Source organism: Ptychodera flava, chromosome 1 (assembly GCF_041260155.1).
Source record: "Ptychodera flava strain L36383 chromosome 1, AS_Pfla_20210202, whole genome shotgun sequence".
NCBI lineage: Eukaryota > Metazoa > Hemichordata > Enteropneusta > Ptychoderidae > Ptychodera > Ptychodera flava.
The window spans coordinates 46,318,843-46,345,041 of NC_091928.1; the positions used below are offsets into that span (position 1 = coordinate 46,318,843).

General features: G+C 40.2%; 1 protein-coding gene across 1 annotated transcript; it reads right to left on the reverse strand.

Annotated features, from left to right (window-relative positions):
• Positions 1 to 629: 629 nt before the first annotated feature.
• On the reverse strand, positions 630 to 24,962 carry LOC139139197 (VWFA and cache domain-containing protein 1-like). Its single transcript, XM_070708026.1, has 27 exons — positions 24,595 to 24,962; positions 22,419 to 22,575; positions 21,560 to 21,622; positions 20,882 to 21,040; positions 20,351 to 20,562; positions 19,397 to 19,556; positions 18,474 to 18,618; positions 17,868 to 17,951; positions 16,587 to 16,736; positions 15,850 to 15,938; positions 15,313 to 15,448; positions 14,300 to 14,461; positions 13,418 to 13,544; positions 12,872 to 12,989; positions 12,593 to 12,674; positions 11,788 to 11,868; positions 11,076 to 11,218; positions 10,260 to 10,435; positions 9,757 to 9,858; positions 9,125 to 9,247; positions 8,407 to 8,602; positions 6,500 to 6,655; positions 5,363 to 5,463; positions 4,593 to 4,751; positions 3,849 to 3,955; positions 3,392 to 3,430; positions 630 to 2,744 (listed from the first exon to the last, which is right to left on the reverse strand). Exons 2-27 carry the CDS (start codon positions 22,560 to 22,562, stop codon positions 2,065 to 2,067), a joined length of 3,894 nt encoding a protein of 1,297 aa, XP_070564127.1. The 5' UTR covers positions 22,563 to 22,575; positions 24,595 to 24,962; the 3' UTR covers positions 630 to 2,064.
• Between the last annotated feature and the right edge of the window lie 1,237 nt (positions 24,963 to 26,199).

The window sequence follows — 26,199 nt, forward strand, 5'->3', positions numbered from 1 at the left end:
TTGATCGGTGAAGCAATGTGTTTGAAATAGTAGAGCTGTGAGCTCTGAATTTTAAGTTGACCAAACTATCCTCACACTCTCCCGGCTGTGGTGGCGCTCTAAGCTCAGTCTGACTTTACCATTGTCACAGGTGACGCCAGATAGGGAGGCGCACATTCCTGCCTTGTACCACGTTGAGATGCTTTTGCGTATACTATGGTAGATCATCGACTGTTTTTAAATCTGTGGCTATGGTGTTTGTCTTCTTACAGCACCATATCAGCTTGAAGTTTGTCATGTAAAGGGAGGCAGTCGTCGGAACTATGCTCAAAGGTTGCAAGGGATCCCTATACGACCGATGTACACTGTATCTGGTGATTGACGAAAATTAAACATGTTTGCTAACAATGAATATCGTAAAATCTAAATGTTGAAGCTATGTTGACTTGATGCATCTCAATATCATGCAAGAAATACACAGTTTGTAAACAAGAAAGCCGCACACGCGCAGTTCCGACGACTGCTTCCCTTTAACTACACTTCTCTGTAACAGGAAACTGAATCGACGCCACGTAAAATTTCTGGCGATAGAAGTAAGGTAGCTAAACAGACATACTTTGAAGAAAAGAAAACTACTGTAGGGAAACAAGTCCATTTGTTGACTTATAACTTCTTCGAAATTTTATTGTAGTCGTTATTTAATCGTATAAACATTTGCTATGTTTTGACATACAGAAACCTGAATCACTACTACGTTCAAAACACTGCAACACATGAATTGAACCTTAACAATGGACTACAAGCGAACAGAGACGATCCATTTACACCACTACAGGCCAAATTCTTAGCTACAGATAACGTTATTGCACGTACTAACGCATATAATTTTTTTTTGCTAAATCAAGCTATATTTGTGAAAGTTTGCCTTTTATTCAAGAGTTAAGTTTTGATCTGTGAATATGATCACTCGTTAGCTACCTTAGTGAGTAATCTTGGCCTAAAATATATGACGACACAAAAATCCTCATTAAACGGTACATATAAGGATGACCACGAAGAAATAAAAAACGCATCAGTATAAACGAAATGCCACGAACAACATATGTACACTAATAGTCATTCTCCATCATTATATCATTTGCTACATCTCTCTGTTGAACTATTAACCCTTTGAGCGCCAACGTCAATTTTTTTCTATAAAATATACCGCAGTCAATTTTTCTCAGATTTTTGCCAAAATTTTGATAAAAAACTGTAGCCAATAAAACATGATGTCCATTTGGTCCAAAATTATCAAAAAATTTCAGAAAAATTCATAAAAGATTGGTAAAATGTGGCAGTAAAATTTTGGTGGGAAAAATTACAGGGCTCAAAGGGTTAACATAAAGTAGGACTACCAGTAACCTCTTTACGAACATTTTAACAAACTATAAGAAATGGCAATATTTCAGTAGGCTTTGTCACTTTATCCACACTTAACTATATTTTTCTTCGCCTTTTAGCTCTACATTTCATAAACATGATGCTTTCAAATGCAGCGCCCTCTAGGGCGACATGACATACCACTGACAAAAAGGTCACAGTGTGTGTTCTCCATGACACCACAAAGATTACAATGTACTTGCACAGGACACTGAACGAAATTTCAAGAAATCCTTCAATTGACTAAAAGTTCCGACATCTTAATAATTAGGGCCCCCACTCATCAAAAGTGCATTTGTTTCGCCAGCGTCGTCGACTGTGTCTCTTGCTCGGCTTGTTTTTCGTTTTTCTCGCCTTTACCGTATTACCTTCTGTAGATAGGTCAGTCTCATCGTGTGATTGAAGTTATTGCTGAGGGCAGTGGCAGTGGATAATAAATTCAGGTGAAGTATAAGTTTTCTTAAGTCAGTTTCTTAGGAAAATCGAGTTCCGTATCTCTGGTGAACATACTATCTAGCTATTAATTTTCAGCAAACTAACGCAATCTACTTAAAGAGGTGTTAGCTCTCTCTTGCACCTTTCTTTGAAGAAATTCTCTACTGGGGTGAGTTTGACTTATTGACAATAGGGTCGTATGCTTTTACGTATCCCCCCAATTACTGGTTAGGCACTGCTTTCTAGCGGCTCCGAGGAAGTGTCAATGTTTACATTGTCACTACCATCTTCACTGCCATCATTAGACGATCTCCGTGAAGTCTGTTCCTGTTCATTCTCGCCTGTGCCGTGATCCGGAGTTGCCTGGCCATTTCCGCTTCCGGTTAAACTTTGTGCCTCGTCTTCGTCACGGTTGGTTGTCGTATTTGCTTCCCCCTCGGCTTCCGGCGCTCCAGCAGTGTGAACACCGCCTGCCATGTTCATGTACAACGATTCATCCTGGAGATTCGTTGTCTCATCCGCATGATCGCTGTCGGCATCCGTATCTATAGCCGCGCTAGGGGGTACATCTAGCATTTCCGTACTGCTACTCATGCTCGGAGGAGCGAATATGACTTGGCTACCACCAACATTATATGCGACAGCCTGAGATGGCACGAAAATGGTCGGGCCACTTGTCAGGGGCGCGGAGGGTGGAGGGGGAGCTGATGGCACCGCCACATATTCGCTTTCTCTGTTAACATTTTGTCGTCGCAGCTTCCGTTCTTCTTTCTTCTCTTTCATCATTTTCATACCCTTTTTAATCAGGATCACGGATACTATTATGATGGCGATGACTGCAAAGATAATGCCCACAACTGCTCCGGAAGACAAACCCGAACCCGTTCCTTTAGCCGCATCGGTCATTCCTATAAAAATGAAGACAAAACAAGCAAACAAATGTAAAGCTATCACAAATATTGTCTATCTGCTGGAAAAAGAGATCAAAAGTTCTTGAACTCGAAAATATCACAAGAGAGTGACTTTGGCACTTAAAGTTTCAAATTCTTACAAAATTAGATCACACAAATTCAAACATGTTAAACTAATGATGGTGATATCAAATCGGATCTTAACAGTTGGGATTACTCGAACACGAAGAGCCGTGAATCGAAGAACTACCGTTGCGCATGTGCAGTAACTTTACAAAAAAATTGGCGTCTTTCTGTACAGTACCCATTTAGTTTCAGGTAACAGATGCCCGACGTAGAGTGGTTTATTCATGATTAATTGGGGAAAATTGCAGTAGGATGTACTGGTGCTAATCGCCATTACAATACACAAATCAACCGTCAGATTATGGTTGTTCGCAGCGCCCTTTTCACCAAGTTCACAACCAGTTGTAACTTTTCCACCATAAAATTTGCACATTAGAACTTCGATCACTTTCAAAAACGATATTTCTCAGAGCAAGGCAAGTGTTCCATCAGTCGGTTTAGCGTCTCCTCATAGGAATGGAAAGGTTTGCTAGTCGTATTTTCTGAATGTTGGACAAGACTTGGAACCTATACCTTACCTGGATTGGCGACTGTTGTCATCTCTCCAGGTGTGTAAGCTGTGAAGGAGGAGTAAAAGACATCATTTTCCATGTGATCAGCGCCCCCAGAGTGCATTTTTATGCTGTTTGTGAATGACACAATATGCTTTTCTTTGCTAATTTATTCACTAATCAACAGAACGTGAGAGTGGTCCAATGATCCATACGCTCGACGAAATTAAATAAATAAGCACTATTACATGGAAACGTATGCATCCGACATACGGACCATCTTTTGTGCCTAATGTACCTACTACCTTTAGACACTTCTAAAATACACCGGTGATTGAGACAGAGACCATAGTTAGTTTTTCATTGAATTCAAGTAGTTGGCCCATAAGAAAATAATTAGCCTCGTTCTGAACCAGTTGCCTCGTTATGAATCATGTGCCTCATTCTGAGATCATTTGCCTCGTTCCTAGAATCATATACTCACTGCAAATATCTCGATAAACATCGTTTATGTCTGTGCAGTACGGCTCGTCCAGTTCTCCATCTTTATCAGTGTTACACCAAGCACAACTTAACACTCCGAAACAGTCACTGAAAGAAAAGTTTCAAAGGTGAAGACGTGAAGCCAGTGTTAACGTTGTTTATGTTTCACCTTCTTTGCCGAGTGGTGTTCAAAGAAGCACTTTGTATAAAGCCAGCATGAGTCAACAAAACATTTTTTTGTGTGAAAAATTGCTCAAACGAGCCATCAAGTCTTTTCAATATGGATATCAACCAAATATTAGCCTGAAGAGTCAGCTATGAATGTTGAGGTCATAGTCACAAAATGAGACGACAATTGACTTGATCTCTGGCACAACTAAAGCCTGTTGATGGAATGAAGGATTTTGTGATGTGGTCCCCTGATAGCCCCGTGTTGTCGGTTTTCTTTTCTGGGTAAATATCTGACTCACAAATGTACAAACATACGTCAGGCTGATGGATAAAGGAACTCAAGTTTCCTATGAAAGATATTATGCAAAAATATGAAGATCATTTTTGTAAGATTTATGGGAAGTTTAATGGGAAGTAAAATAAATGCAGCATGAGTCGTCTCGATGTTGAAACCGGGAAATGTTTCAGTGCTGTATTGACATGCCCGCAACGAAAGTTTAGCCCATTGCGGCGCCGTCCAAGGGAGTGATTGGCGGTAGCGGAGACTATGAGTTCACAACCGGATCTGACGTACCTGTAGGACTCCCTATCTTGACAGTGAGGATCAAAACATTCCTGCAGCTGATCTTGGCGTTTAAGTCTGTCCATAATGCCTTCCCTGGCTTGTTGAGTTTGTTGACGGGCTTGACGGGCAGGGGACTGGATAGGGGGAGGGCACGGCGGTGGATCCTCCCTAAAATATATCAAATGTAATTTTCTTGAAAATGCAATATCATCGTAGGTGGCAGGGTCAACGATATTACTAAGAGACAGGCATGTATTGTGGAAGCTGTAATATTGTAAGTAATTATTCCACGCTATACTCAATAGCATTTCTTCGTCAGCGTTAAAGTTTTCACAAGAACATGGCAACGGCCATTAGCACTCTGTTTCATTTTAATCACAGCGGCATATCCTTTCCTGCAGTGGTATTTTGGAAATTTTTGTCTGCCTAATCAATTTCAAAGTTTTGATCACGCACAAAAAATCGGTAGAATCAAAATTGAGAAAGATCGTGTTGGTAAAAGACCAATGGCCAAATACCTGCTTCTTTGCATGTTTAGCGTTGAATGCTGTGACATTGATTGACATATTGGCAGACTACAAGCCGTGTATAACACTGTATAGGCTGCCCATGAAACAGTGTCACTACGGCCTTTGAATCAAATTCTCAGATAAGAAAGTTGAATAAGATCAAAATATCGATAGGTAAACGTTCAGAAGAAATAGAGATATTAGACCAACACAAGTCTTACAAGTTTGGTGATAATGTTGGCTAAATACTGCCATGCAAAATGAGCTCACCTTGTCAGTATGAACTCGCCTTCGCAGTAATTGTAGTTCAAGTTCTGGGATGACATGCACGGACACTCGCAGTCAAGTGAAGAATGGGTCACACAAGAATCCTGTAAAAAAAGCAGTCAACCTCCCGTTCTTTATATTGTCATGCGTATGGACAAAATCACTACAAATGGAGGTGTATGTAAAACCCGCCTTCTGTCGAAGACTTTGCGAAAAATCTGTACCACTCAATGTATTGGGGAAATGCACTGATTTTTATGTCAGTTACGACAATCTGATCAAATCATTAATCACTGTAACCATAGCAACATATTTTTCAAGGTTAAAATGAATGATGGTATTTCAAGGTATTTCTCACTCCAGCACTCTAGGATGATTCGGTGAAGTTTCTTCCGTTCGACAGTTTTTTTCGAGACAAAGGGATGCACCTATCGCAGCAGATGTCTAAAGAGATGGATTTGATCTGTCTTTATACATTTCGCATATCAACAAATATAATTTTTTATTTTGCTCGAAATTGATTTACGTTTGTTCACTATGAAGACTGATTATGCGCAGTTTTTAATTGATTGATTATCCGAATGATAATCTATCTTCCCTTGGGTGCCCTTAGTCACTCATTTGAACCTTTCTGACACAGAATTGAAAATAGTTTTACTTTCAATGGGAAATGCCTTCCCACACAGTGTATTGTGAAATGTCTTTTCGTTTGACGAAATCTTATTGGTCGTTCGATGTGCGTGCAGTACTAGTATTATTGACCGAATGGAATTTTGGCACGCGCAGGCGACTGTAAATGCGTAGCCGTAAACTATGCAGTGCTGTTAGATAACCGTGAGAAGAACACATTTATCAGTATAAACATGTTTCGCGAAGCATTTGATACGGAAGAATTTTTATTGTATTTTTTGAGGGAATGCCACGAATAAAAGAAAGTCATCGACGACAAAGGTGTTTTCTATTATAGAATTAAAAAACCAGCACTTTTTGCCAATATTGAAGGAATGTGGGGAACATAATCGTGCAAATCGACGGACTTGGATGACGTCCCACACTCGTTAGGGAATCTCTGAAACGGAAATTCCCCAAATCGTGCAGGACATTACATCTCATTTGAGTGTGGCGCTCTGTTCCTCCTACCTGACAGGGGCATTTCAACTTTGACTTGCAACTTCCAGATCTGTCAATAATTCCTAAAAAGGAATTGCTATGCGGGATAGTCACCAATTGATATTTCGTGCACGGATCTTTAGACTTCATGTTGTCGATTTCTGCTTTACTGTTGTTAATTGCAACCTAAAATAAAAATATACTGTAGTTTAGAAATTGGTCATTTAAATGCATGACGTCATTTAGAATATTTGAAAAAGAGACAACGTCAGCAACTGATAGATTTGAAGAACAGCATTTGCCATTTTCACGATTGCATGTTAAGATAAGGATTTTGTACTAGAGACAGCCTAGTCCACCAATCAAAATTAGAGTAATCGATGACCACTAGAACAAACAAACAAACAACCAAATGAACAAAGTTCATCATATATCCGCTCATTGAAATACCTGTTTTATCATGAGAAAGAAACTGAAACCAGAACGTATAAGACTCAGAGGGAGAATGAGTGTTTACTAAGTTTTGGTTACACTGTCGTTAGTTTTGTCTTAGAAAATAGCACATTTGCTTGACTTGAACTTGGCAAGCTCTTTTTCCTAAGTATCTTGGCATACCAAGTTGTCGTGCTCACCTACACGTCTCCTCTCCCTCGCTTCTCGTACATATAACAATGAGTTCTGCGATAGCATAATTTATGGTACATACCAGAAATTCGTCATCAGCATATTTACGTATTATGTCTAGATCTTGTGTGAACTCAGCATCCAGATATTTTAATTAATCTATATAAATTTGTTTATTATGCTTTTTCCAATAGAAATCAGAATTGTAAAATAGCTGATTCCAGAGCCATGTATGATTTCATCTTTCTTTTGTTGAGAGTCGTAATGTATATGGGCCGGAGGCCTTGAATGCAATAAATGACCATTCATGTGCAGGTTACCGTATCGTATTATGTCTACACGCGAGGTGTGAGTAGAACACTGATGATTTAGAATTTCATCGTGTTTTGGAACGCAGAACGAACTAAACCGAAATAACTCTTGAAAAGATGGCAATTTTGTCCCCTCAAAGGTTAACCTGTTCACCCCAATGCCCTGTATACAGGTCCACATTGCCATTGATAACAATGGGTTTGGGCCAAACCATGGTGGTGAAAGGGTTAATGTCAGTCTCTCTCATAGTCAAGATAGTGCAAGAGGATGCGATACAGGCTGGCAAACCTCGGGAACAAAGACACTGAATATTAACAACATCTCAAATGCATGATAAGCAGTTTAATATGTCTTGAATTGTGCTTTATCATTTTATACTTAGCCTAATCTTCAGTCTTGCCAAACCATTAACAAAATCTCATAACGCATGATAGTGTCCTTATAGGGTCACATTTTTCTTGTCTTTTAGGCGGCAGAACTCCGCTGCGTATATTCGATGCGAGACTACATTACGCTCCGAAAATTTACAAGGGTTAATAAAAGAAACCATTGGGACGACTGGAGATTAATGGACACACCTTTAGTTGCGAACTAAAACAGATTTACTTAAGGGGTCTTAATAATAGTGATTCCATGGGTGGACTCCCTAGGTTACTAACAATTCAAACAAACTTTATTTGTGTCCACTAATCTTCAGTCTTGCCAAACCACAAATACTGCGGTAAAGCACAAGTCAAGAATATTTAGCTGCGATAAAGACGATAAGAATGGCTACCACTCGACACAAAACTGCAGCATCAACAAAACTTTCGGACTGTACAACAACGAAAACGACGTGAACACAATCATATGGGGTCTTGCTATGACCTCCATCCTCGTACAGAACAACATCTTTGATTCTATTTGGCAACTCTTTACAGCCACCATGATAACGCCAACGGCACTGTTGAGACAACTAACACTAAATAAAGCAAAACTAAACTGTTTGTCAATCTCTTTACCTCGTAGTAATGTTGCATCTGTATATCCAGCATATCAATACAATATTTCTTGACCAGTACGCGTTTATTGATCAAGTCTTGGGCGATGTCTGGCTCGTGTTGCGTAATGTGTGCATCAAACACGTGAGGCTGTCCACCGTTTTGGAAGAAGTCTTTATGCACCACCAGGAAACCACTGTCGTCGATCACAAAACAGCTGCAGAAAATAATATTCAAAAATTTAGAACGCTTTGTTATCTCCCGAGGAGAAAGACATTGGCAAAGTACGTTACCTCTGAAAGATAGTTTAGTTTTGCAACTGAACTAGTGGCGCACTTGTTTGATCTCGGTCATCCGATTGAAAATCAGTGATTCGCTAGCATAGATTATTGGTGCCTAAATTCCGTACGTTAAATCACGAATGGGAGCATTAGGTCATGGAGACTGTGACTGTTACTTGAACTGCGCAAAGCCCATCCACAGTCTCTCCACCAGGACCGTGGCCCATCTATTGGCGTTCTGTGAGTAAACATGAACGACACGCCCCTTTAACCAAATATGGATACATGCAAATTTGCGGAAACGAGTGACTTTGATGAGCTGTTGCCAAGTCATCTTTGTCCTTAATCTCACCGATCTTCACGTGATGAAATGTGTTGAATCATACTTATGAATATGCAAATACATAAATGAACTGCAATAACTGAATGCGACGAGAGGAGTCTAACTTACGACCCACCTGTACATATCGTTCATGCACTGTTGGTAAGATGCGATGAGCAGACGATAAAAGTACGTTAGGGTGAAGTCCATCCCCATAACGGAAATGACCTCATCGGACGAAGCGTGTCTTGATTGGTTGCTATTGGGAAAACGGTACATTCGGATGTCAGCCAAAATTTGGAAATTGGAATTTCACAAAAAAAATGAATGCGTTTTACTTTCTATAAAGTCTAAAATGCACAACCGAACTGAGCTACAGTGGTATCTATATCAAGACAATACCATAATATTTATCTATCGGATATGAACTTTACAAAACGAATGTTTAAATTTTACCCTAAGCGTTCCGTAGCAGGCAGGCATGAACCTGTGAGTAAAGTATATTTGCTTTTCCTTTGCACAACATTAAAAATGGACATCCTCTATCTCGCTTTGAATTAACTGGTATCAAATTTAACTACCCTTGTGACGTCACGCGGAATATTACTGATAGTTTTTCAACATACAGATCGCAATTAAAGGCATCTTATGTTGAAAATTATCCCTACACATATTGTAGGCTTCTGCATCAAGAGTTTAGAGATTCCAAAGTCAAATGATAGATACACCAAGACAAGCTAAATTACTGCGCATTCTGGTGTGACTTACCCACTGATTAAAGTGTGACTCAGAGTAATGATGTAATTAGTTCCCATCGTGTATGGCGCTGATAGAGTAATTTGCCCTTTATTGTTTTTCGCTCGCAAGTACCTGTATGAAGAAATCGACGGAAACGTTCAACTTCAAGGTCAATATCATGCATAACTAATCTTAATTAACATCGTTTTGCTCATTACTCATTACCCTCTACATGTCACTCTGTAGGGGCTGCAGATGCATCCTATACTGTTTACTACATCACAGGACGCGGTTTCTATTCTAGAGTATAGAACTGGAAGGTTATCTGGTACTACAGAAGAGAGAGAGAGAGAGAGAGAGAGAGAGAGAGAGAGAGAGAGAGAGAGAGAGAGAGAGAGAGAGAGAGAGAGAGAGAGAGAGAGAGAGAGAGAGAGAGAGAGAGGACGGACAGACGGAGAGACACACAGACAGAGAGACAGACAGACAGAGAAAAATAGTAAAAGACAGACATAATTTTCGTTCAGATATATTACCAAGGTCGGACAGTTGGGTCGTAGTATTTGTTGATGACAAGTCCAGGATATTGCCGAAAGACGCCATCTTCTGTCCCGATATATCGCATCACGGTGTAGTCTTCAACGCCACTGTCATTGTCAATCCACATGCCATTGACCTTGGCTGTGGCCTGGACAGTGTCTCGGATTTCATCCTGCCGAAGAAATCAAAGGACAACGAGACGAGTGACTCTATCGATTTGTGACTGTGCTTCCAGATATACTTACGTATGGATCAACATATCCATGTACAATAGGCATGTTAGAACCACGACAAGCGTAAATAGCATACATTGTACTCTTTCATATAAAACCAGAATTCTTTGTGATATTTTGCACGTATCTGATTTATGTACACAAAATTATCGAAAAACGCATAAAAACGCAAATAGCAATGGAGAATGCGATTTTTTGGACAGCCTCTTCAACTCTAAAAACCATTAGTTACTTTTTAGCCCAAAGCCTTGTGGACTCTACCGTGTGAAGAACATTGCAGATTTACAGCCTCGTTCCAGTGAGAATAGAAAGATACAGCCCCCTCTCCGAAAGTTGATATCGAGAATGGCGACAACTTTTGAATTTCAAATAGAGCAACCTAAGATGCCGTGAGCCGAGAGATTACCAAGCCGTTATATCCCGCACTGCCACGTTAGCTCGCACAAAACTTCGTCTTGTGTATTAGCGACTTACCGTGGCAACTATTTATGCGTAAGAATCTAGACGAAATACTCAACAAGGACAACTATCATCTCTCGGAGAAAAAAATACAAAGTGATTTCCTCTGCAGTATCTTACCTTGAAGCCGGGATTGCCGATTAGGCCGGTGTCATCGTTCATAAAATTGGAATAACTGTGAACCAGGAATACATGTTCTTCCATTTCCAAATACTTGACTGGGTCCTTGAAAGATTCGGGACCAAATTTCACCACAGGCTGCTCTGTAATGAAAGAATGAATGAATGAATGAATGAATGAATGAATGAACGAACGAACTATCCAATCGATCAATCAATCAATCAATAAACCTATCGAAAGTTTATTGAACCGACCAATTACAATTTATCAATAGACCCACTGACAAATTGATCGATCAATACACCATATATCAAATAGGACCATATACAACTTGGCAATCAGGAATGATTGCTTTCGTTTCATTTATGTTTCATAAAATCATTTTGGACTTTTTCTAAGCCTTTTTATTAACATAATTTATGATTTTCTTTATTTTTGAAACTGTATGGATGCCTAATTGCAGGGCGATATTCTGATAGAGCTTGCAGCTGTGTTTCCTGCATTTTCTCCGCCATTGTGACTGCAAAAGGTTAACCAAAGCTGAATAGTCTCACGGAGTCCAAAACGATATATACATGACAAGCTGTTACAGATGTCATGTGTTTCTTTAAATCACACTGTTTATTTATGAAATTGATGTAAAATCGTGAGTTAAACAGGCCAGGACACATCATTATGCACAGAGGAGTGACTATACAGTTAATTGTTTTACCCTTCGTGGCTTCCACTCCGAAATGCTGACACATGGATCGTGGAGGCACCAGATCAATACGGTGATACAGAAAGTCATGACCTGTGAAACAAAGACCATTGATAGAGTCACATCATGCAGCTACTTTTGGTATAATGATAGGTGGATGACAGCAAATGCTAAGATCAACGCAAAGTCAATTTGATAATGCATGTTTGTTTATCTTAATTTTTATCCATGCTCTAACTTTTTAAAGATATCACAAAATGTAGAGTATGGTTGAAACAAGTTAAATTCGCTGGTGTAAATTCTGAACAGTAATCTCAAAGGGGTTTTGACATGTACAGCTATAGAGTAGTACGGTTGTACGCACAAACTTGTAAATTTTTGCAATTGAATTTGTGATCTTTGGGAATTCGTATCCTTAAAGGGATATAGTCGTCTGAACTGCGCCTGTGCGAGTTTCTCGTTTACAAACAATGTATTTCGTGCACGATATCAAGATGCACCTCATCATCATAGCTGCAACATTTAAATTATACGATGATAGATTATGACAGACATGTTTTAACTTTCACCAATCACAATTGTGCCTTGGATACATTGTTGACATGGGTCGTATGGGTCCCATACTACCTTTGAGCGCAGCTCCGACGACTATATCCCTTTAATTATTCCTTTTTCGGCGTATCATGAGACGTAGAATTAACTTAAAAAAAACTTAGGAAATGTACATATCTAAGATACACTTCAAAGTCAACGCTACTTGCAGACCCATTTCAAATCTTGAATAATTTCTTAATCCTCACTATGATACAACGTTTACCTGAAGGTGTTTGGCTCTGGAGATCAACATGGACGTCGTCGCCTGCGATCGCCAAGGCAACAACAAATGGTGATTCTGGAATCTGAAAGGGATGAAGCAGACAACAAAACTGACTGAAATGTTAAAGAGTCAGCATTCATTTTTGCTTCTTACGCTCCGCTAGAGAGCAATGATTTGCTTGTTGTTTTTCAGTTTAAAAAGACGTAACTTTGGATCGACACCATAGAGATTAAAATTACTGAGCATGTATTGGCCGAGATGTGTCACGTGACAAGTTACCTTCGTCCAAAAGACGGTAGTCCCTACTTCAATTACTTGCACTCCTTCCTTTTCTGAATTTCCACGTGGCAGGTATCGCTTTGATACGTAAGTCGCCTCGCCGGAATCAATGCTGCTCCTGCAAAAAAGGAATAAGTTTTATATTTAGAGCTTTCTAAGAGGCACTAGAAACATGTAAAACGTTTATACACCGTTGCCATCTCCGGCTTCAGTAATACTGACGTTCCATACGTAACGGGGCATACGTAAATATGAATGACACGTCTCTCATACCATAATTAGATGAATCCGAACTTGTGACGTGACTGCTGCCATTAAAGGTATACTGTCACCTGTTCCAATTTTGCCACAGTTACCATGGAAAGAGAAAATCTAACCAATCCCAGATTTTAAGCGGGTGGCCGCTTTTTAAAAACAGCGCCCTCACATGGGCATTTTGAATACCAAGGGACGCCCCTTTGACCATATATGGGCTTATTCAGATTACAGGTGACTGTATCGATTCCACATAGTATTTGCTGAATAGGCCTGTAAAATCTTACTCACTTGGTCACGACATCAAAAACGTCTTTCTTAAATTCATCTTCTCTTTCAAATGACGTAATGTGTATAAATATATTACTAGTGTCATCAACGCTTGGAATTGGCAACTGGGGATGGACAAGTGTCCGTCCTAGAAGAACAAAAAGGATATCAGAGGTCCATTTTAAACGTTGAAGATACATGCTTGTACATTTATCGCAGTTTTAAGTCTTAAAAGCGGGAATTATCTTGGTCATGGCTGTACATATAGACTACAGAGGTCTGACAGATCAAAGCTAAATTTTATCATGAACTCATTACAATGTCCCGATAGAGTTTTCTGTGAAAATGCTCGTGCGCTTCTGGAGAGATATGTTTTGATTGTTCGTTTTATACAAAATCATGTAATATAGCTATCTGTAGTGATATAACAGAACAAACGCGTACGAAGAGTCGTTATATGGTTTATATATTTTATTCCTTTTTTTCTTTAATGAGCAAAAAACGGCGGAAGAGGGATTGAACATTGTATAGTGGGACTTTTGGATCGAAACAATAGCCTACATGAAATCATGAGAAAGGAGAAAATCAAACATTTCTCCTTCGATTAGCGAAGACGAGGTAAAGTTGTACAGATAAGTCAAGTTTCGCACGGAAAAAGATGTCTTATAATGAAACATAAAGGTTACTCGAAAACTCTTTAGTCTCAGTAAAGACAATGTAGGTATGAAAATGTACAAAAAACGTAGATTTTGCGTACATTTTTCGGGCAGAACTAGTCACATGACTTGTTCCATTACTGAGCATTTGGTCAGCATGTATCGATAATAATTCCTCCGACAGATGTGGTGAACAGCAACTGCCTGCAGCGTCGCCATGATCACAAAAAAATTGAACGTCACTCACCGACTGCCTTCGTTTCACCGTCAAAGACGAAAGGGTAGCAGAGCTGGCCGTCCCGGAAGTACGTCAGTTCTGACGTAATGTCCGTTACCAAGAGATCGACCCCAACAACGCCTTTGAGTTCATTGTTGTGTCTTACAGGTAGGCCTACCGTCGTCACTAAACCTACAATCCGAGAGATATTATTCCTCACACATTAAAATGTAGACAGATAAACTGACATGACTTTCTGTGGCGGGAAATTCAAAATAAAAATCGATGTGAGTAAAGAGGCCATGGACTTCATAAGATCATCACGTAATTCATGTAATTGTGACGATCTCATCCAAATATGATACAATTGAAACAAATAAATCGCTAATCTTACGATGAATTTACTCAACAGTTATTGGTTTTTCTTTTCTCCATGAGGATTACTAAGTTACTTTGAAAGTCCTCCAGAATTTGTTTCTTCGTGATCGCCAGTACAATTTCACGGCGCCAATCAAGCGATGATGTTGAGTCGGTGTGCTACTGCAGATATCTTGTAAGTTCCCCCTTGCGTGTATAATGGCTGAGACTTTGGGAATATTTTGTTGTTTTTTTATATACTTATTGATTTGCTAGTTTTCAACTGTTCTGCCCTAATTCCTTGTGAACTGTTCCACAATTATCATCGACAATGGGGATGGGTCAAACCATGGTGATGAAAAAACAAGGCTATGGTTTGATGGCCACTGAACTATGAATGTTTACATTATTTCTCGGATAGAAACTTTTAACAGTGAAATGTGATCGACGTCGCGATGGCAGAAAAGAGACGTCGAGGGTAAGCGAGAAGAGCGAACACAAGGCAAATATTTCACATGACCACAGTCACCTGTGGTCTATTCCGCTTTCCGTCTATGCGCCCCATAGACTCTTCTTATCAGGCATATTAAACACACGTCTATAGGGCGCATAGCAGAGCGGAATAGACCACAGGTGACTGTGACATGACCATGACGGTCACCATCAACGGAACGTTAACTGCTTACCGATACCCGAAGCTGCTTGGTATGGGACAGAGAAGATAAAATGTTCGGAGTGGACGTCGTTTGAAAAATAGTCGTAGTAGGACGCCATCACCGTCCGAAGATTGTTAGGATCAGAGACGTGCACGTAGCGGCCAGCCTATACAATTGAAAAAACAGGAATTTCACGAGTTTTGAAAAAAAATTGAAAGTTTCACACATGTGTAATGAACATTGTTCTTTGGAAAGTAACGTGTTTTTGTTATGATTCCGCGGGGCGGTAATGTTTTATACATGGCAAAATCCACTGCTAGAGATGTTGGGTGTGGGGAGTGGGGTGAGGAGATGACACAAAACTTCATAACACTAATGAACATAGGGACAATTTACGAACAACTCAGAGGAAGACCATGGCAAAATACTATAACAAGAACCTAAGCCTACGAGGTGTTATAATGATCATGGCGTCTACAGTATACGGTGTTTTTCCCTGTCTGACTTTGATTTTCCTCTAAATCGCATAATATTATGGACCAAAATTATTTAGCTGGATGTGTTTACCCTGATTGGCCCCGCTGACTCATCACGAGGAACACCATACTTGCTGCCATCTTGGTCGGCGATATCTTGCAGGAAATCAAGTCCAACGTCTGAAATGAGAAAGCGGAATTGGAAAATCCCAGTTTATATATACAGAGAACTCAAGTGGGAAGCAGTGCCTTATGAATTGCAGTGAATGACTTTATTAGACTGAAAGATGTGTCGTTCGAGGGCGATCTCTGTTCTCCCCTCTAAAGAGCGCCCTCGAGCGACGGATCTTTTGGTCTATAATTTTATAAGACGATCAAAATATTGCCAAACTCGCAGGGTTACCGATGAGTCTTATTTTCACACGATAACCTCAGAAATTCGATGTCATGTGACAGTACAAGGTGACGGCCTTTGCTCAAATACGCCTCCATGGGCGTACATCATTTTAATTTTTTGGGAAGGGGCTTGAAGAATCACAAAAAAATACTGTATCGGAGAGTCAGTAAAAAAAAACTTAATAAACGTGAAATATTTTAAATTTTCTATTTTTTGTGATTTAAGGAGCCGTTGAAAATGTCTAAATCCAGACATTGCAGTTAACGTTTAAGCACAGTAAAATTAAGTATTTTTCTTGAACTTCATACACTAACTATATCCTGGGACGGGGCGTCATTTTCCGATCAGTGGGTCGTGAACGCGATTTGTACAGCGTTTTGTACATCAGCCATAACTGAGTCGGCGCACGTAAAATGACACACTTGACTTACCATCGCCCAATCCATACGTCATAATTATTACTTTATTAGACATGACAAGGTTCCTCTGCTGAATGGTTGTCATAATCTGTTTCTTTCGCTCATGATCCGACACTGCTTTGTCTGTCGGTTCTCCGTCGGTCAAGAACAGGATGACTTGATCTGTAAGAGATTTGGTCAAAAAGTTCAGCGCGATCTGGTTTAAGGTAGAATATGCCAGGGGGAAAGATATTTGGACTCTCAAATTTTTCAACACTTTACTGATCTAATTCTTGTGTAGTCTCGTTTTCTTTGAGTAAGCTACGTTTTCATGGTCCTATTTTCAAAATCCGATAGCGGCAGTTTGTTTCTACAATACAAAAGTTTGCATGGTGACCTTCGATTTTTATTTACATTTTGGAATGCTTGCTTATATTGAAGTTCGAGCAAACGTTGAAGTCTTTCATTTTCGAGGCGAATACTTTCCTAAGACAATTGAAGAGTGTATTGTACTGAAACATCGTCGCTGGAAGGAGCTATTTTTGAGGAACTTGAGCCGAGGCGTGATTGGCAGCGCCCTCTATATGCACGTCGTTCTTAGTAAAAAATCAGTGATGGTGAATGAAACTACGAAAGTTGGCGAGAGTTACCAGGTCAAATGTAAAGACAGACAGGGATAGAGAAATACAGGGAGAGGAAAGATGTGTATTTACTTACATATGGAAACATAAACAAGTCACGATTGCAGTGAGTGAAAAACAGACACATCGAAACAAACTGACAAACTTTAAGTACCCAACATGCAATGGCCTGCGATAGAAACAAAATTTGCAGATCTTGGCGGGGAAAAAACGGTACAACGCGAACGACAGAGAAAAATGTCAAATTGCTAATGAATAACATAACCAGATTGAATGAGAGGGTGATCAACGGCGGCGAGAAAGCAAAGATTTTATCTGTCGTCGTTTAGGTTTGACTGAAGGAAGTAGCGCGTTTGTAATCATATGTACCATTATTTTTCTCGGTTTACTTTAATCAACTTTTCATAATGCCTCTTGAGTCTACTGTGCAAAGCAGCCTGTTTTGAATTCTATGCTTGCTGTATTTTGCCGACCATTTAACCTAAAGGCGCCAATTCTCGTGATCCAGTTGATTTACCGAATTCTTGATTTTAAGATAGGCTCTACGGCCGAGTTTGTTTACAGGTCATTAATCCCTCCGAACCCAAATCTCTAAATAATAATAATATAATTATAATTATAATCATACCATCTAGGGTCGGTGACCAGGTTCTGACCTACTTAACAAACGTACCTCTTTTTATATCTCCAGCCAAGGGCTTGGACGCCTCCAGTAGATCGAATGCTGCATTGAACGCCTTGTCATAATGAGTTCCACCTGTAAGTCAAAGCAAAACAAGTCAGATCTACACCTTGCTTTTTCGACACAATTATCACTAGTGGAGCATTCTAATCTTAACTTCAAACGATAAAAAAGCGAAATACATTTGGTCTTCAAATAACCTTTGAGCTTCCCTGCCTCATGAAGCGAGCGTCATCGTAAGAAATCATGCTTCGGTGAACATTAAATACACGTAAGTCTTGTACGTCGCAGTCCACTTTGGGGCTCTACAAAGCCATCTGAGATTATGATCTTGGCAATGGAACCTGATAGGAAATATAAAATTTGCATAGAGAGAACCCCAAGTTGACTCATGTGGTGCATACCACGAGAATCACACACGTGCAGTTTTACAACCCATGTGTCATCAAGACATCGCGGCTAGATTTATATTTCATTACACCCCCCTTCCAAGAACACTAAGCTAGAAGGACACTTTTTTGGACGGGGGTTGGTTTGAAGAACTACGGTATGACTTGATAGATACTACAAATAACGATCAGGGAGCTACTATCTCACCGAATTCCACTGTCGTATTGATGAACGACTTCAAATACTTGACGTTAAAGGAGTTGGCCGCTGCAAGCTCTTTGCCATAGCAACGACTGGTCGCCGAGGTGCCAGGTGGGACCTCCACGGTGTCGGAGAACATCACAACGCCAACCTGCGAAGAGGATCGTTAAAGGACCAGTGGCCGAACTTTTGATGACTTTTCATCATTTTTGTTTTAAATGTCAACTCTAATTTCTTTTTCTATTCCCTGAAACATGTTGACGTACGCAGCATTGGGGAGCTTAGCCCTTGTAGTTGTAACTTTTGGTGAGTTTTTCTCTATTTTTGCTTTTAAGGCAATTGCAGTGTTTTATGCTACTCCCCAGAGCATGTTGAATAACCAACAATTTCGCTGTGTCAACGCAGTGGCTGTATGTGATGTGGTGTGATGCACTGTTATTGGTGATATTTTATTTCTAGTCCGCACCAGAATTTACCAGTCAACAATAGCATTACAGCATTGCACCATGAATCTACGAGACAGTCTTCTGTAGTTTATTAAACGCGATGGTCTACTGAAGTTTATTCCCACTATTTACTCCGTCGCGAAAAGTCTACATATTCGTGTACTACATATTCGTGTAGGCTTTCGAATCATAATATCGCCCTCTTTTCTTATTTCTTACTGTCAGAAGAGCGACCAGTTTTCAAGACTTGAAACTTAAAATATATTTATTGCATTCTATGAAAACATAAACAAATTTTAATAGATTGCGCTGTGACAGGCACTGACAACTCGCAATGAATATGGTACGGTCACTATATTCGTTTCAGATCTGTACGTAAAACATGGAATAGACCATGCGTTTTGTTTCAGAATGTTTACAAGTTCATGTGGCATATAGGCATAGCGTATTGGGTTTCGAATAAACAGTAGTGTTTTCACTGACCTTATCGCTGGGGTTCATGGTTCCTAGGACAGAATTTGCAGCATCCTTAGCTATTTGCATCAGACTTCTCCCCTCGTACACGTCACTCATGGACCCACTCTTGTCGATCACTATGACAACGTTTTTCGGTTCTGGTGTGGCCGTCTCTACGTACCAGGGCCTGTGAGGGCGGTATAGACAAGATATCAGGGAGACGCGGTGATGCAAAAGTAGAGAATAAAATCTCTTCACCAGAAATACATGCTGTCCATATTGTAGCAGAGAGAGAGAGAGAGAGAGAGAGAGAGAGAGAGAGAGAGAGAGAGAGAGAGGAGAGAGAGAGAGAGAGAGAGAGGAGAGAGAGAGAGAGAGAGGAGAGAGAGAGAGAGAGAGAGAGAGAGGGGGAGGGCGGCGCGGAGGGAGGGAGAGGAGGGGATGGGGAGGGAGTGATCTATGGAGTCGGGGGCATACGACAGAGCCGGAGATAGGGACCGGAAAAGACCGACAAACGTGACAGAAACACGGTTAGAAGACGAATACAAAGTAGACAGGAAGAATATACAGAGATGCAGAGAAGTATACAATAACATTAAGAGGGACAGGCAGGGGGCAAAATAAGCTGTTGTTCAGTTAGTCGATCAACCAATTCTTCCAGATAGACTATGGTCTACAAAGACTGCAATCGTGTTCCATTTCTGTTCAACATTATATCGACTTAAACTCATCGCATTTCTACAATGATGTGTATTGCACTGCTAATTTCTCCTCTCTTCCACCACCCCTCCATGAACCGTTCTTTGCCTCACACTGTTTCCCACTGCATTCAACACTTCTTTCTCCGTTTCTAGGTGTTAATACCCAACCCCTTCTTCCACTTTATCCTCATTATGATATTTTTAACCATCCTGTTATTCTTGATCAGGACAACGGCAAGCTTGACTATACATTTATGGTATTTATGTCAGAAGCAAATACCTGAACCTATTGTCATAGGTGTCACACGACTCCATTCTGTGAGCCGGGAAGATTGTGAACACCCCTTCCTCGCTGCCGTAGTACTGCCACTTCAGACTTGGATTCCGTTGAAGGTTGGTCTTCATGGTGTTCAACACGTCCTGTGTGAGTTTGCGTGGGTTGGACACCTTTGCCGCGGCCGACACCCGTTCACACGCTGCATCTGCATCAATCTAAAGACAGAGAAAAGTGACGACAGTTACGGAGATTGTTGAATATTTTCCTGGTTCCCTAGGGTCTCTCTTCTCTAGAAAGATACTGAAGGAATGGGTGACCATGAAACCATCGCGAAAATGAATTAATGGTCATGACCATTAATTCATTTTCGCGATTGTCTTGTTTATCGTGTCTAAAATCGGTCTAAAATTCAGTATCTTTCAACATGTCAAACAATATAAGTAGTATCTCGCATCAAACAAAATTCATGAAAAATGGCCGACTTTGTCCCTTTAATTTATGCAACACGACCAACACCATATTCAAAGCACACACCTCTGTTCCAAACTTGGAGTCGTACTCGAGTCCCTCGACGGTGCAACACTCTGCAAACGTCGCCTGCTTGTCGTCTCCGTAAGAGAGCAGAACGCTTTCGTGGAGAGCTGTCAACGCATCCAGCCTCGACTTGAACTTGTCCGTCAAATCTTTCTTCAGCTTCAAATTCAAAATAGGAAATTTACACTTGTATGTCATGGTGGGCCAGTAAGGAAGACAAGTTTGAACAGAAGATGAGTCAGAGGACAGTCCTTCCGTGATGACGGGGACTGTAGACAGAGTAACAATTTATTCTTGAAAATTAAAAATACTGTTGCTATTTCCTCAATAAATACCTACTGTTACTCTAACACGTATACATCTCTCTTATGACATCAAGTTCAGGTGCACTTCCGCATTCGGAAAGTGAACGCAGCATCATTGCAGCGCGATCGCCATTTTTCTGCTGGTGGCGCCATGGCGGCGGTGTGAGAGGCCATAGAAGCGTCACAGTACACAAACGTGGCCTCGAACTGCCCGCCTATGCAAGCCAGGGCTAGACCTTATGTGCGCATTTCAAGAAACACGGTCTTCTCGTGTGCACTGCGTGCCTAGTACTGGTCTCTTCTCTATATGCATCACATTTTAGTATCCATATCTATTTCAACGGAAATCATTTACTATGTATGAATTACCAACCTTGGCCATGATCAAGTGACCGTCAAGGGGAACAGCATGCGACACTAAACTGTTGTAGTGTTCCTAGAGGGATCAAAATATCAAGTTATGGTTAGAATGCGTTGACCAAGATTCCACTTGGGTCAGGGCAACAAAGTAAGCAAGTATAAATATCGTCATTGAACTTCAGTCGCTTTTGGTTCAAGTTATTGTGAATAATCAGAGGTTCCGCCAAATATTTGCTCTCGCAATCTCCCTCATTAAAATTTAGTCCTCTTCTTTACGAAGATAACTCGCGAAAAATTCTACTTCGACACTATCAATAAGACTTCAGCAAGAAAGATGAAATTTCAATTTCTTACTTAATGTATTTAAAAAAGTCGAAAAAATGTGAACTTTGAAAATGGTGATGTGTGTGTGTGTTTTAGTCACGTGATGCCACCAAATAATGCAATATGTCAAGAAACCCAAACAATGCACTTTACCGATGAACTAAATATAATTCAAATTCTCCATTTATACTGATTATACTGATTTTATGTAGCTAACGTGTCCAAGGTCTCAGAAATATCCGACAGCCATAATATATTTTGCCAAAGCCTCACTTTGCGTTTGTATTAGTCAAATTTTAAATCCGGTCTGTCTAGTCATACACTGACAATGCTATAGGTGGCGTTCCCATTTCTTACGTCCCTCCCACTGTCCGAGGAGAAATTTGAATAATCCTGCCAATATTTTTTCAGTTGAAAGGATTCATCGTTCAAGTCTCCGCTCGATAACCTATAATAATAATTTTGTTGTTTTTTATGTATTTTCTTGGTTATAATTGTCATATCATTTTTGATCACAGTCATGGCTACTTGATCCTTCCACTATTTACCTGCATTTCTCCGACACCCAAACCATCGTTGGCGAGCTTGTCCAATTCCTTGCTGAATTTCTTCACATCCAAGATGGCGGCGCTGGTCAGCGATACCAAACACAGGACGCTCACCACCGTGAATTGTTCCAGCGGCAGGGCCATCGTTGTATCTGTTCTAGTGAACATATAATAATCGGACGAGGTAATTATTTCAATTGATTGGTGTATAACCACTGGTGTTTTCACCCCATTAAAAATTAACGAAAATAATTAATAATTATACACTTGTTCAATGCACAAAATTTACACATCATCCTTTTTATCCTTTTTGACTGAAAGTGGCGCCGTCATCAATTTAACGACTTCCTGATCGAACACGAACAACCCGGGTGAAACAAACAACCACTGACAAGAACCCGGATCTTTGATATTAAAAGGGGCTGTAAGATAAGTAAGCGAAAATGTAGGTTTCTCGAAAATAGAATTAACACTTAATTTGCACGTCTGCCATTTGGTGTAAATCCATGTCCTTTATCAATATACAATAAATCAATGAATGTTGTAATTGTCGAAAAGTTAATTGATTCGGTTCAACGGAGACGCAGATATTTCTCAATAAATTTTACTGTACTTTATTTGGCTATGAAGGCATTTAAGAGGATATGCATTTTACTCAGTGCAGTGACGTCAGAGAAGACTGCTAGTAAATATTATGGGATATGCTTGATTATTTATGACCGTAACGTCTCTTATCTGATATTTTTCTGAAACTGAATATTTCATTAGAGAATGCAGACTGAGGTAAATAGCTTAAAATGAGCAGATACCGATCATTGAGATCTCTATGTTAAAGTTCCCATATCTCTCTCTCTCTCTCTCTCTCTCTCTCTCTCTCTTTCTTTCTCTCTCTCTCTCTCTCTCTCTCTCTCTCTCTCTCTCTCTCTCTCTCTCTCAGTATAGGTAATGTACCAGTATTTACAAGACGAATCGAAACCAAAACTCGATGAATATATCCTACCGGTCCATAAACCGACAATGTGTACAACAGAGTTATTCTGAGAGAGTCTGTCGTGAATGTGTGCCCCTCCTTTTACGACCCTGAGTTTGAAGTTGGCGGATGATGCGTCCTTACGTACCTGGGATGACCCGTACATGACTATAACTGTTTGTCTAACACGTGATTTAGCTACTTGAAAAGAATTTTTATCACAATTGCTGATCTTAAACAAACAAACAAACAAATAAACAGGAACATAGAACGGTGCATGTTGTTACCGGTTTGACAAGAATTGTGAAGGTGATCAAATTATACCAGGGAGGTACATGTATCTGATTCATAGCTCCATGGTGATGCCGTATTGAGGGACACTGAGTGATGCTTTGAGTCGTTACAATTTTGAAGGATTTAGTTAATCGGGAAGCCCCTCACCCGCGGAGGGGCGAATTAAACGTACGCAGTGTACAAACCAAAGGCACTGTGAAGGCAAACTGACGGTTATCGTCAGTGTAAACCCATTGGAGTTTGGAATTTAAAAAAACAGAGTTGTGTGAGATCATACACGACCGTTTTGCTGCTTATCGTATAAAATATCACAACTTATTCTGCGCATGTCCTAAACCAACAAAGAATGCCAATTTAAGGTCAGCGCGCGTAACAGAGTGGACCGGACGTGGTATTACATCACATAGCGACAAAAAGCAAGGCACCTGTTGATCGATTGAGTACACTGCAGTGCCCTCTATGTACAAGTCGGCATTGTCGAGTCAACATTCTCAAGCAGTGACTCCAACGAAACAAGCAAATCCTTTCGAGACAGCCTGCCATTTGGGCACTTGTCTTATCACTAACGACTTCACAGATAGAGTTCACGGTACCTGACAACGGTTGAATTTCTGGTATGCTAGCACGATAAGTCATGTATTAAACAACGAATACAGATTTATTATCTCTGTTTGAGTCTTGGATTTCTGAAGGTGAAGTTCACCAGCCGCTCAGGGCGCTTATGGATTTCTTTTCTTTTTTTTTGTAAACATAAATTTACGTGGTAAGATGCAGGGACAGTATATATACCGATTTGCTGCCTCGGTGTTTTATGAGTATTGATTACGTGCCCGGGGGTACATTTTTCACACGGGCAGATGTTTCATACATTTTTTAAAAGTGTCGGGTTCAAACAGTCAACTTCTAACTTACCTACAATACTTCACTCCAAAAGGACTTGCTCTGTTGACATAACGAAACAGGAATCCTCGCACTTCCCTATTTTCACGATATTCTCATATGGTCCATGAGGGTTGAAAAGAATATGGCCGCGTTATGTTTTCTCGTACGTCATGTGACCCCATCGTTGGTGACATATTAACTTTGTGGCGGTTTTAGGCGCCCCCTCGAATTTGCGTTGAAGGCGATCTCAACATTATTATACTATGTCGCCAAAGGGACACGATATCTGTAGCGTCTTCAAATTCCCCGAGTAAAAAAGTTTTGATACACGTCGCAGCAGAGCGTATGTTCGTGACACGGGTGGTGCCAGAGAGATTTTACGATCGTTGACGCTTGACATAGAAATTGACACGAGCTGGGTTGATGATTAAACTCCTAAATGCTCAGTAAAGCACTAAACGGAGATTTACAACAGTAATTGTATCTACGTGCTCATTGCTTTGACACACGCCTAAAGGTATTCCGACTTACAAAGCAAACTTGCTTGAACGAGCTGAGAATAGGTATTCCTTAAACAAACAAGTTTACAAGCCTGGACGCTACTCGGGGGCAGATATTTATATTCCGACTCTCCGATTTTAAAAATTCTTTTCTGATCTACCACTTTTTTGGGCTCATTTTGAAGCTCTTGGCAAGGAGTAAGAAACACGTTCACCGTCGTAGTCTTTCCATAGCGATAGAAACGAGACTGTAGAGTTTTCCGACAAAAATACAAAATTTTACTTTCCCCAAACACTGGGATATTAACCTGTTTGAATTTCCTCAGATTTTTATACTTTATTCAGTCTGAAATTTCATTGAGAAAAGTTGAGTGCGGTCGAAAGTTTCGATGTGAAAAGTTTTAGAAAAGTTTACCTCTTTCACTTTCGACTCGGAGGCGCGTTTTGAATAAAACAGAAACACACGAACTGCACTCCTACCGTACGTCCTTTCATATTTCTGCTTGACGAAGCTACATTTTTCGTTGCTTTTCCCAAAAATGTCGTTGTGATATTTCATGAAGCTATATAAGAGCGTTTTTTTCTTGGCCACAAGATACGACAACAATATAAAGAAAACAAACAAACAAACAAACACGTAGTCAGTTTGCGTTCTGGGAAACTTTTTATCCACATTTTAAGATTTTTCTCATCGCTGAGCACTATTAGTGGCATGTCTTGCCACCCAACGGCCTGTTTGACCCCACTTCACCATAGTCGTCAGAGTTAGAGACGGTAATTTGACCCTTTGAGATTGTAGCTGATCGATCACGTGGTGCTGCACTGATATGCTGAGCGAGTTCTGGTTCAAGGTAGTACCAGCCACTGGATCATTAGTAGTAAAGAAAAGGTGGTCAACTGTGATTATAAGAATTTTTACACCACATTTTATTCATTTATCTACATGAAGCGAAGGAAAAATTAACCATCCATGTAACTAAAGTATAACCCTGACCTATATACGAACTCACGCACGCGCAGCAGTGCATTGTCCTGAACTAAGCGGGGAAATTCCTGCTGAGTCACACACAACATGTTTATACATGTACGGGAAATTCCGTGTGAGTCATCACCATCAAACTAGCCTATATAAAGC

Coding starts and splice junctions, on each gene's coding strand:
- LOC139139197 (XM_070708026.1), bottom strand. CDS start 22,562: ATGGCCCTGCCGCTGGAACAATTCACGGTGGTGAGCGTCCTGTGTTTG. Junction 12,990..13,417: donor GTTTTTGATGTCGTGACCAA/GTGAGTAAGATT, acceptor CCTTTTTTGCAG/GAGCAGCATTGATTCCGGCG. Junction 4,752..5,362: donor GGCGAGTTCATACTGACAAG/GTGAGCTCATTT, acceptor GATATATTTTAG/GGAGGATCCACCGCCGTGCC.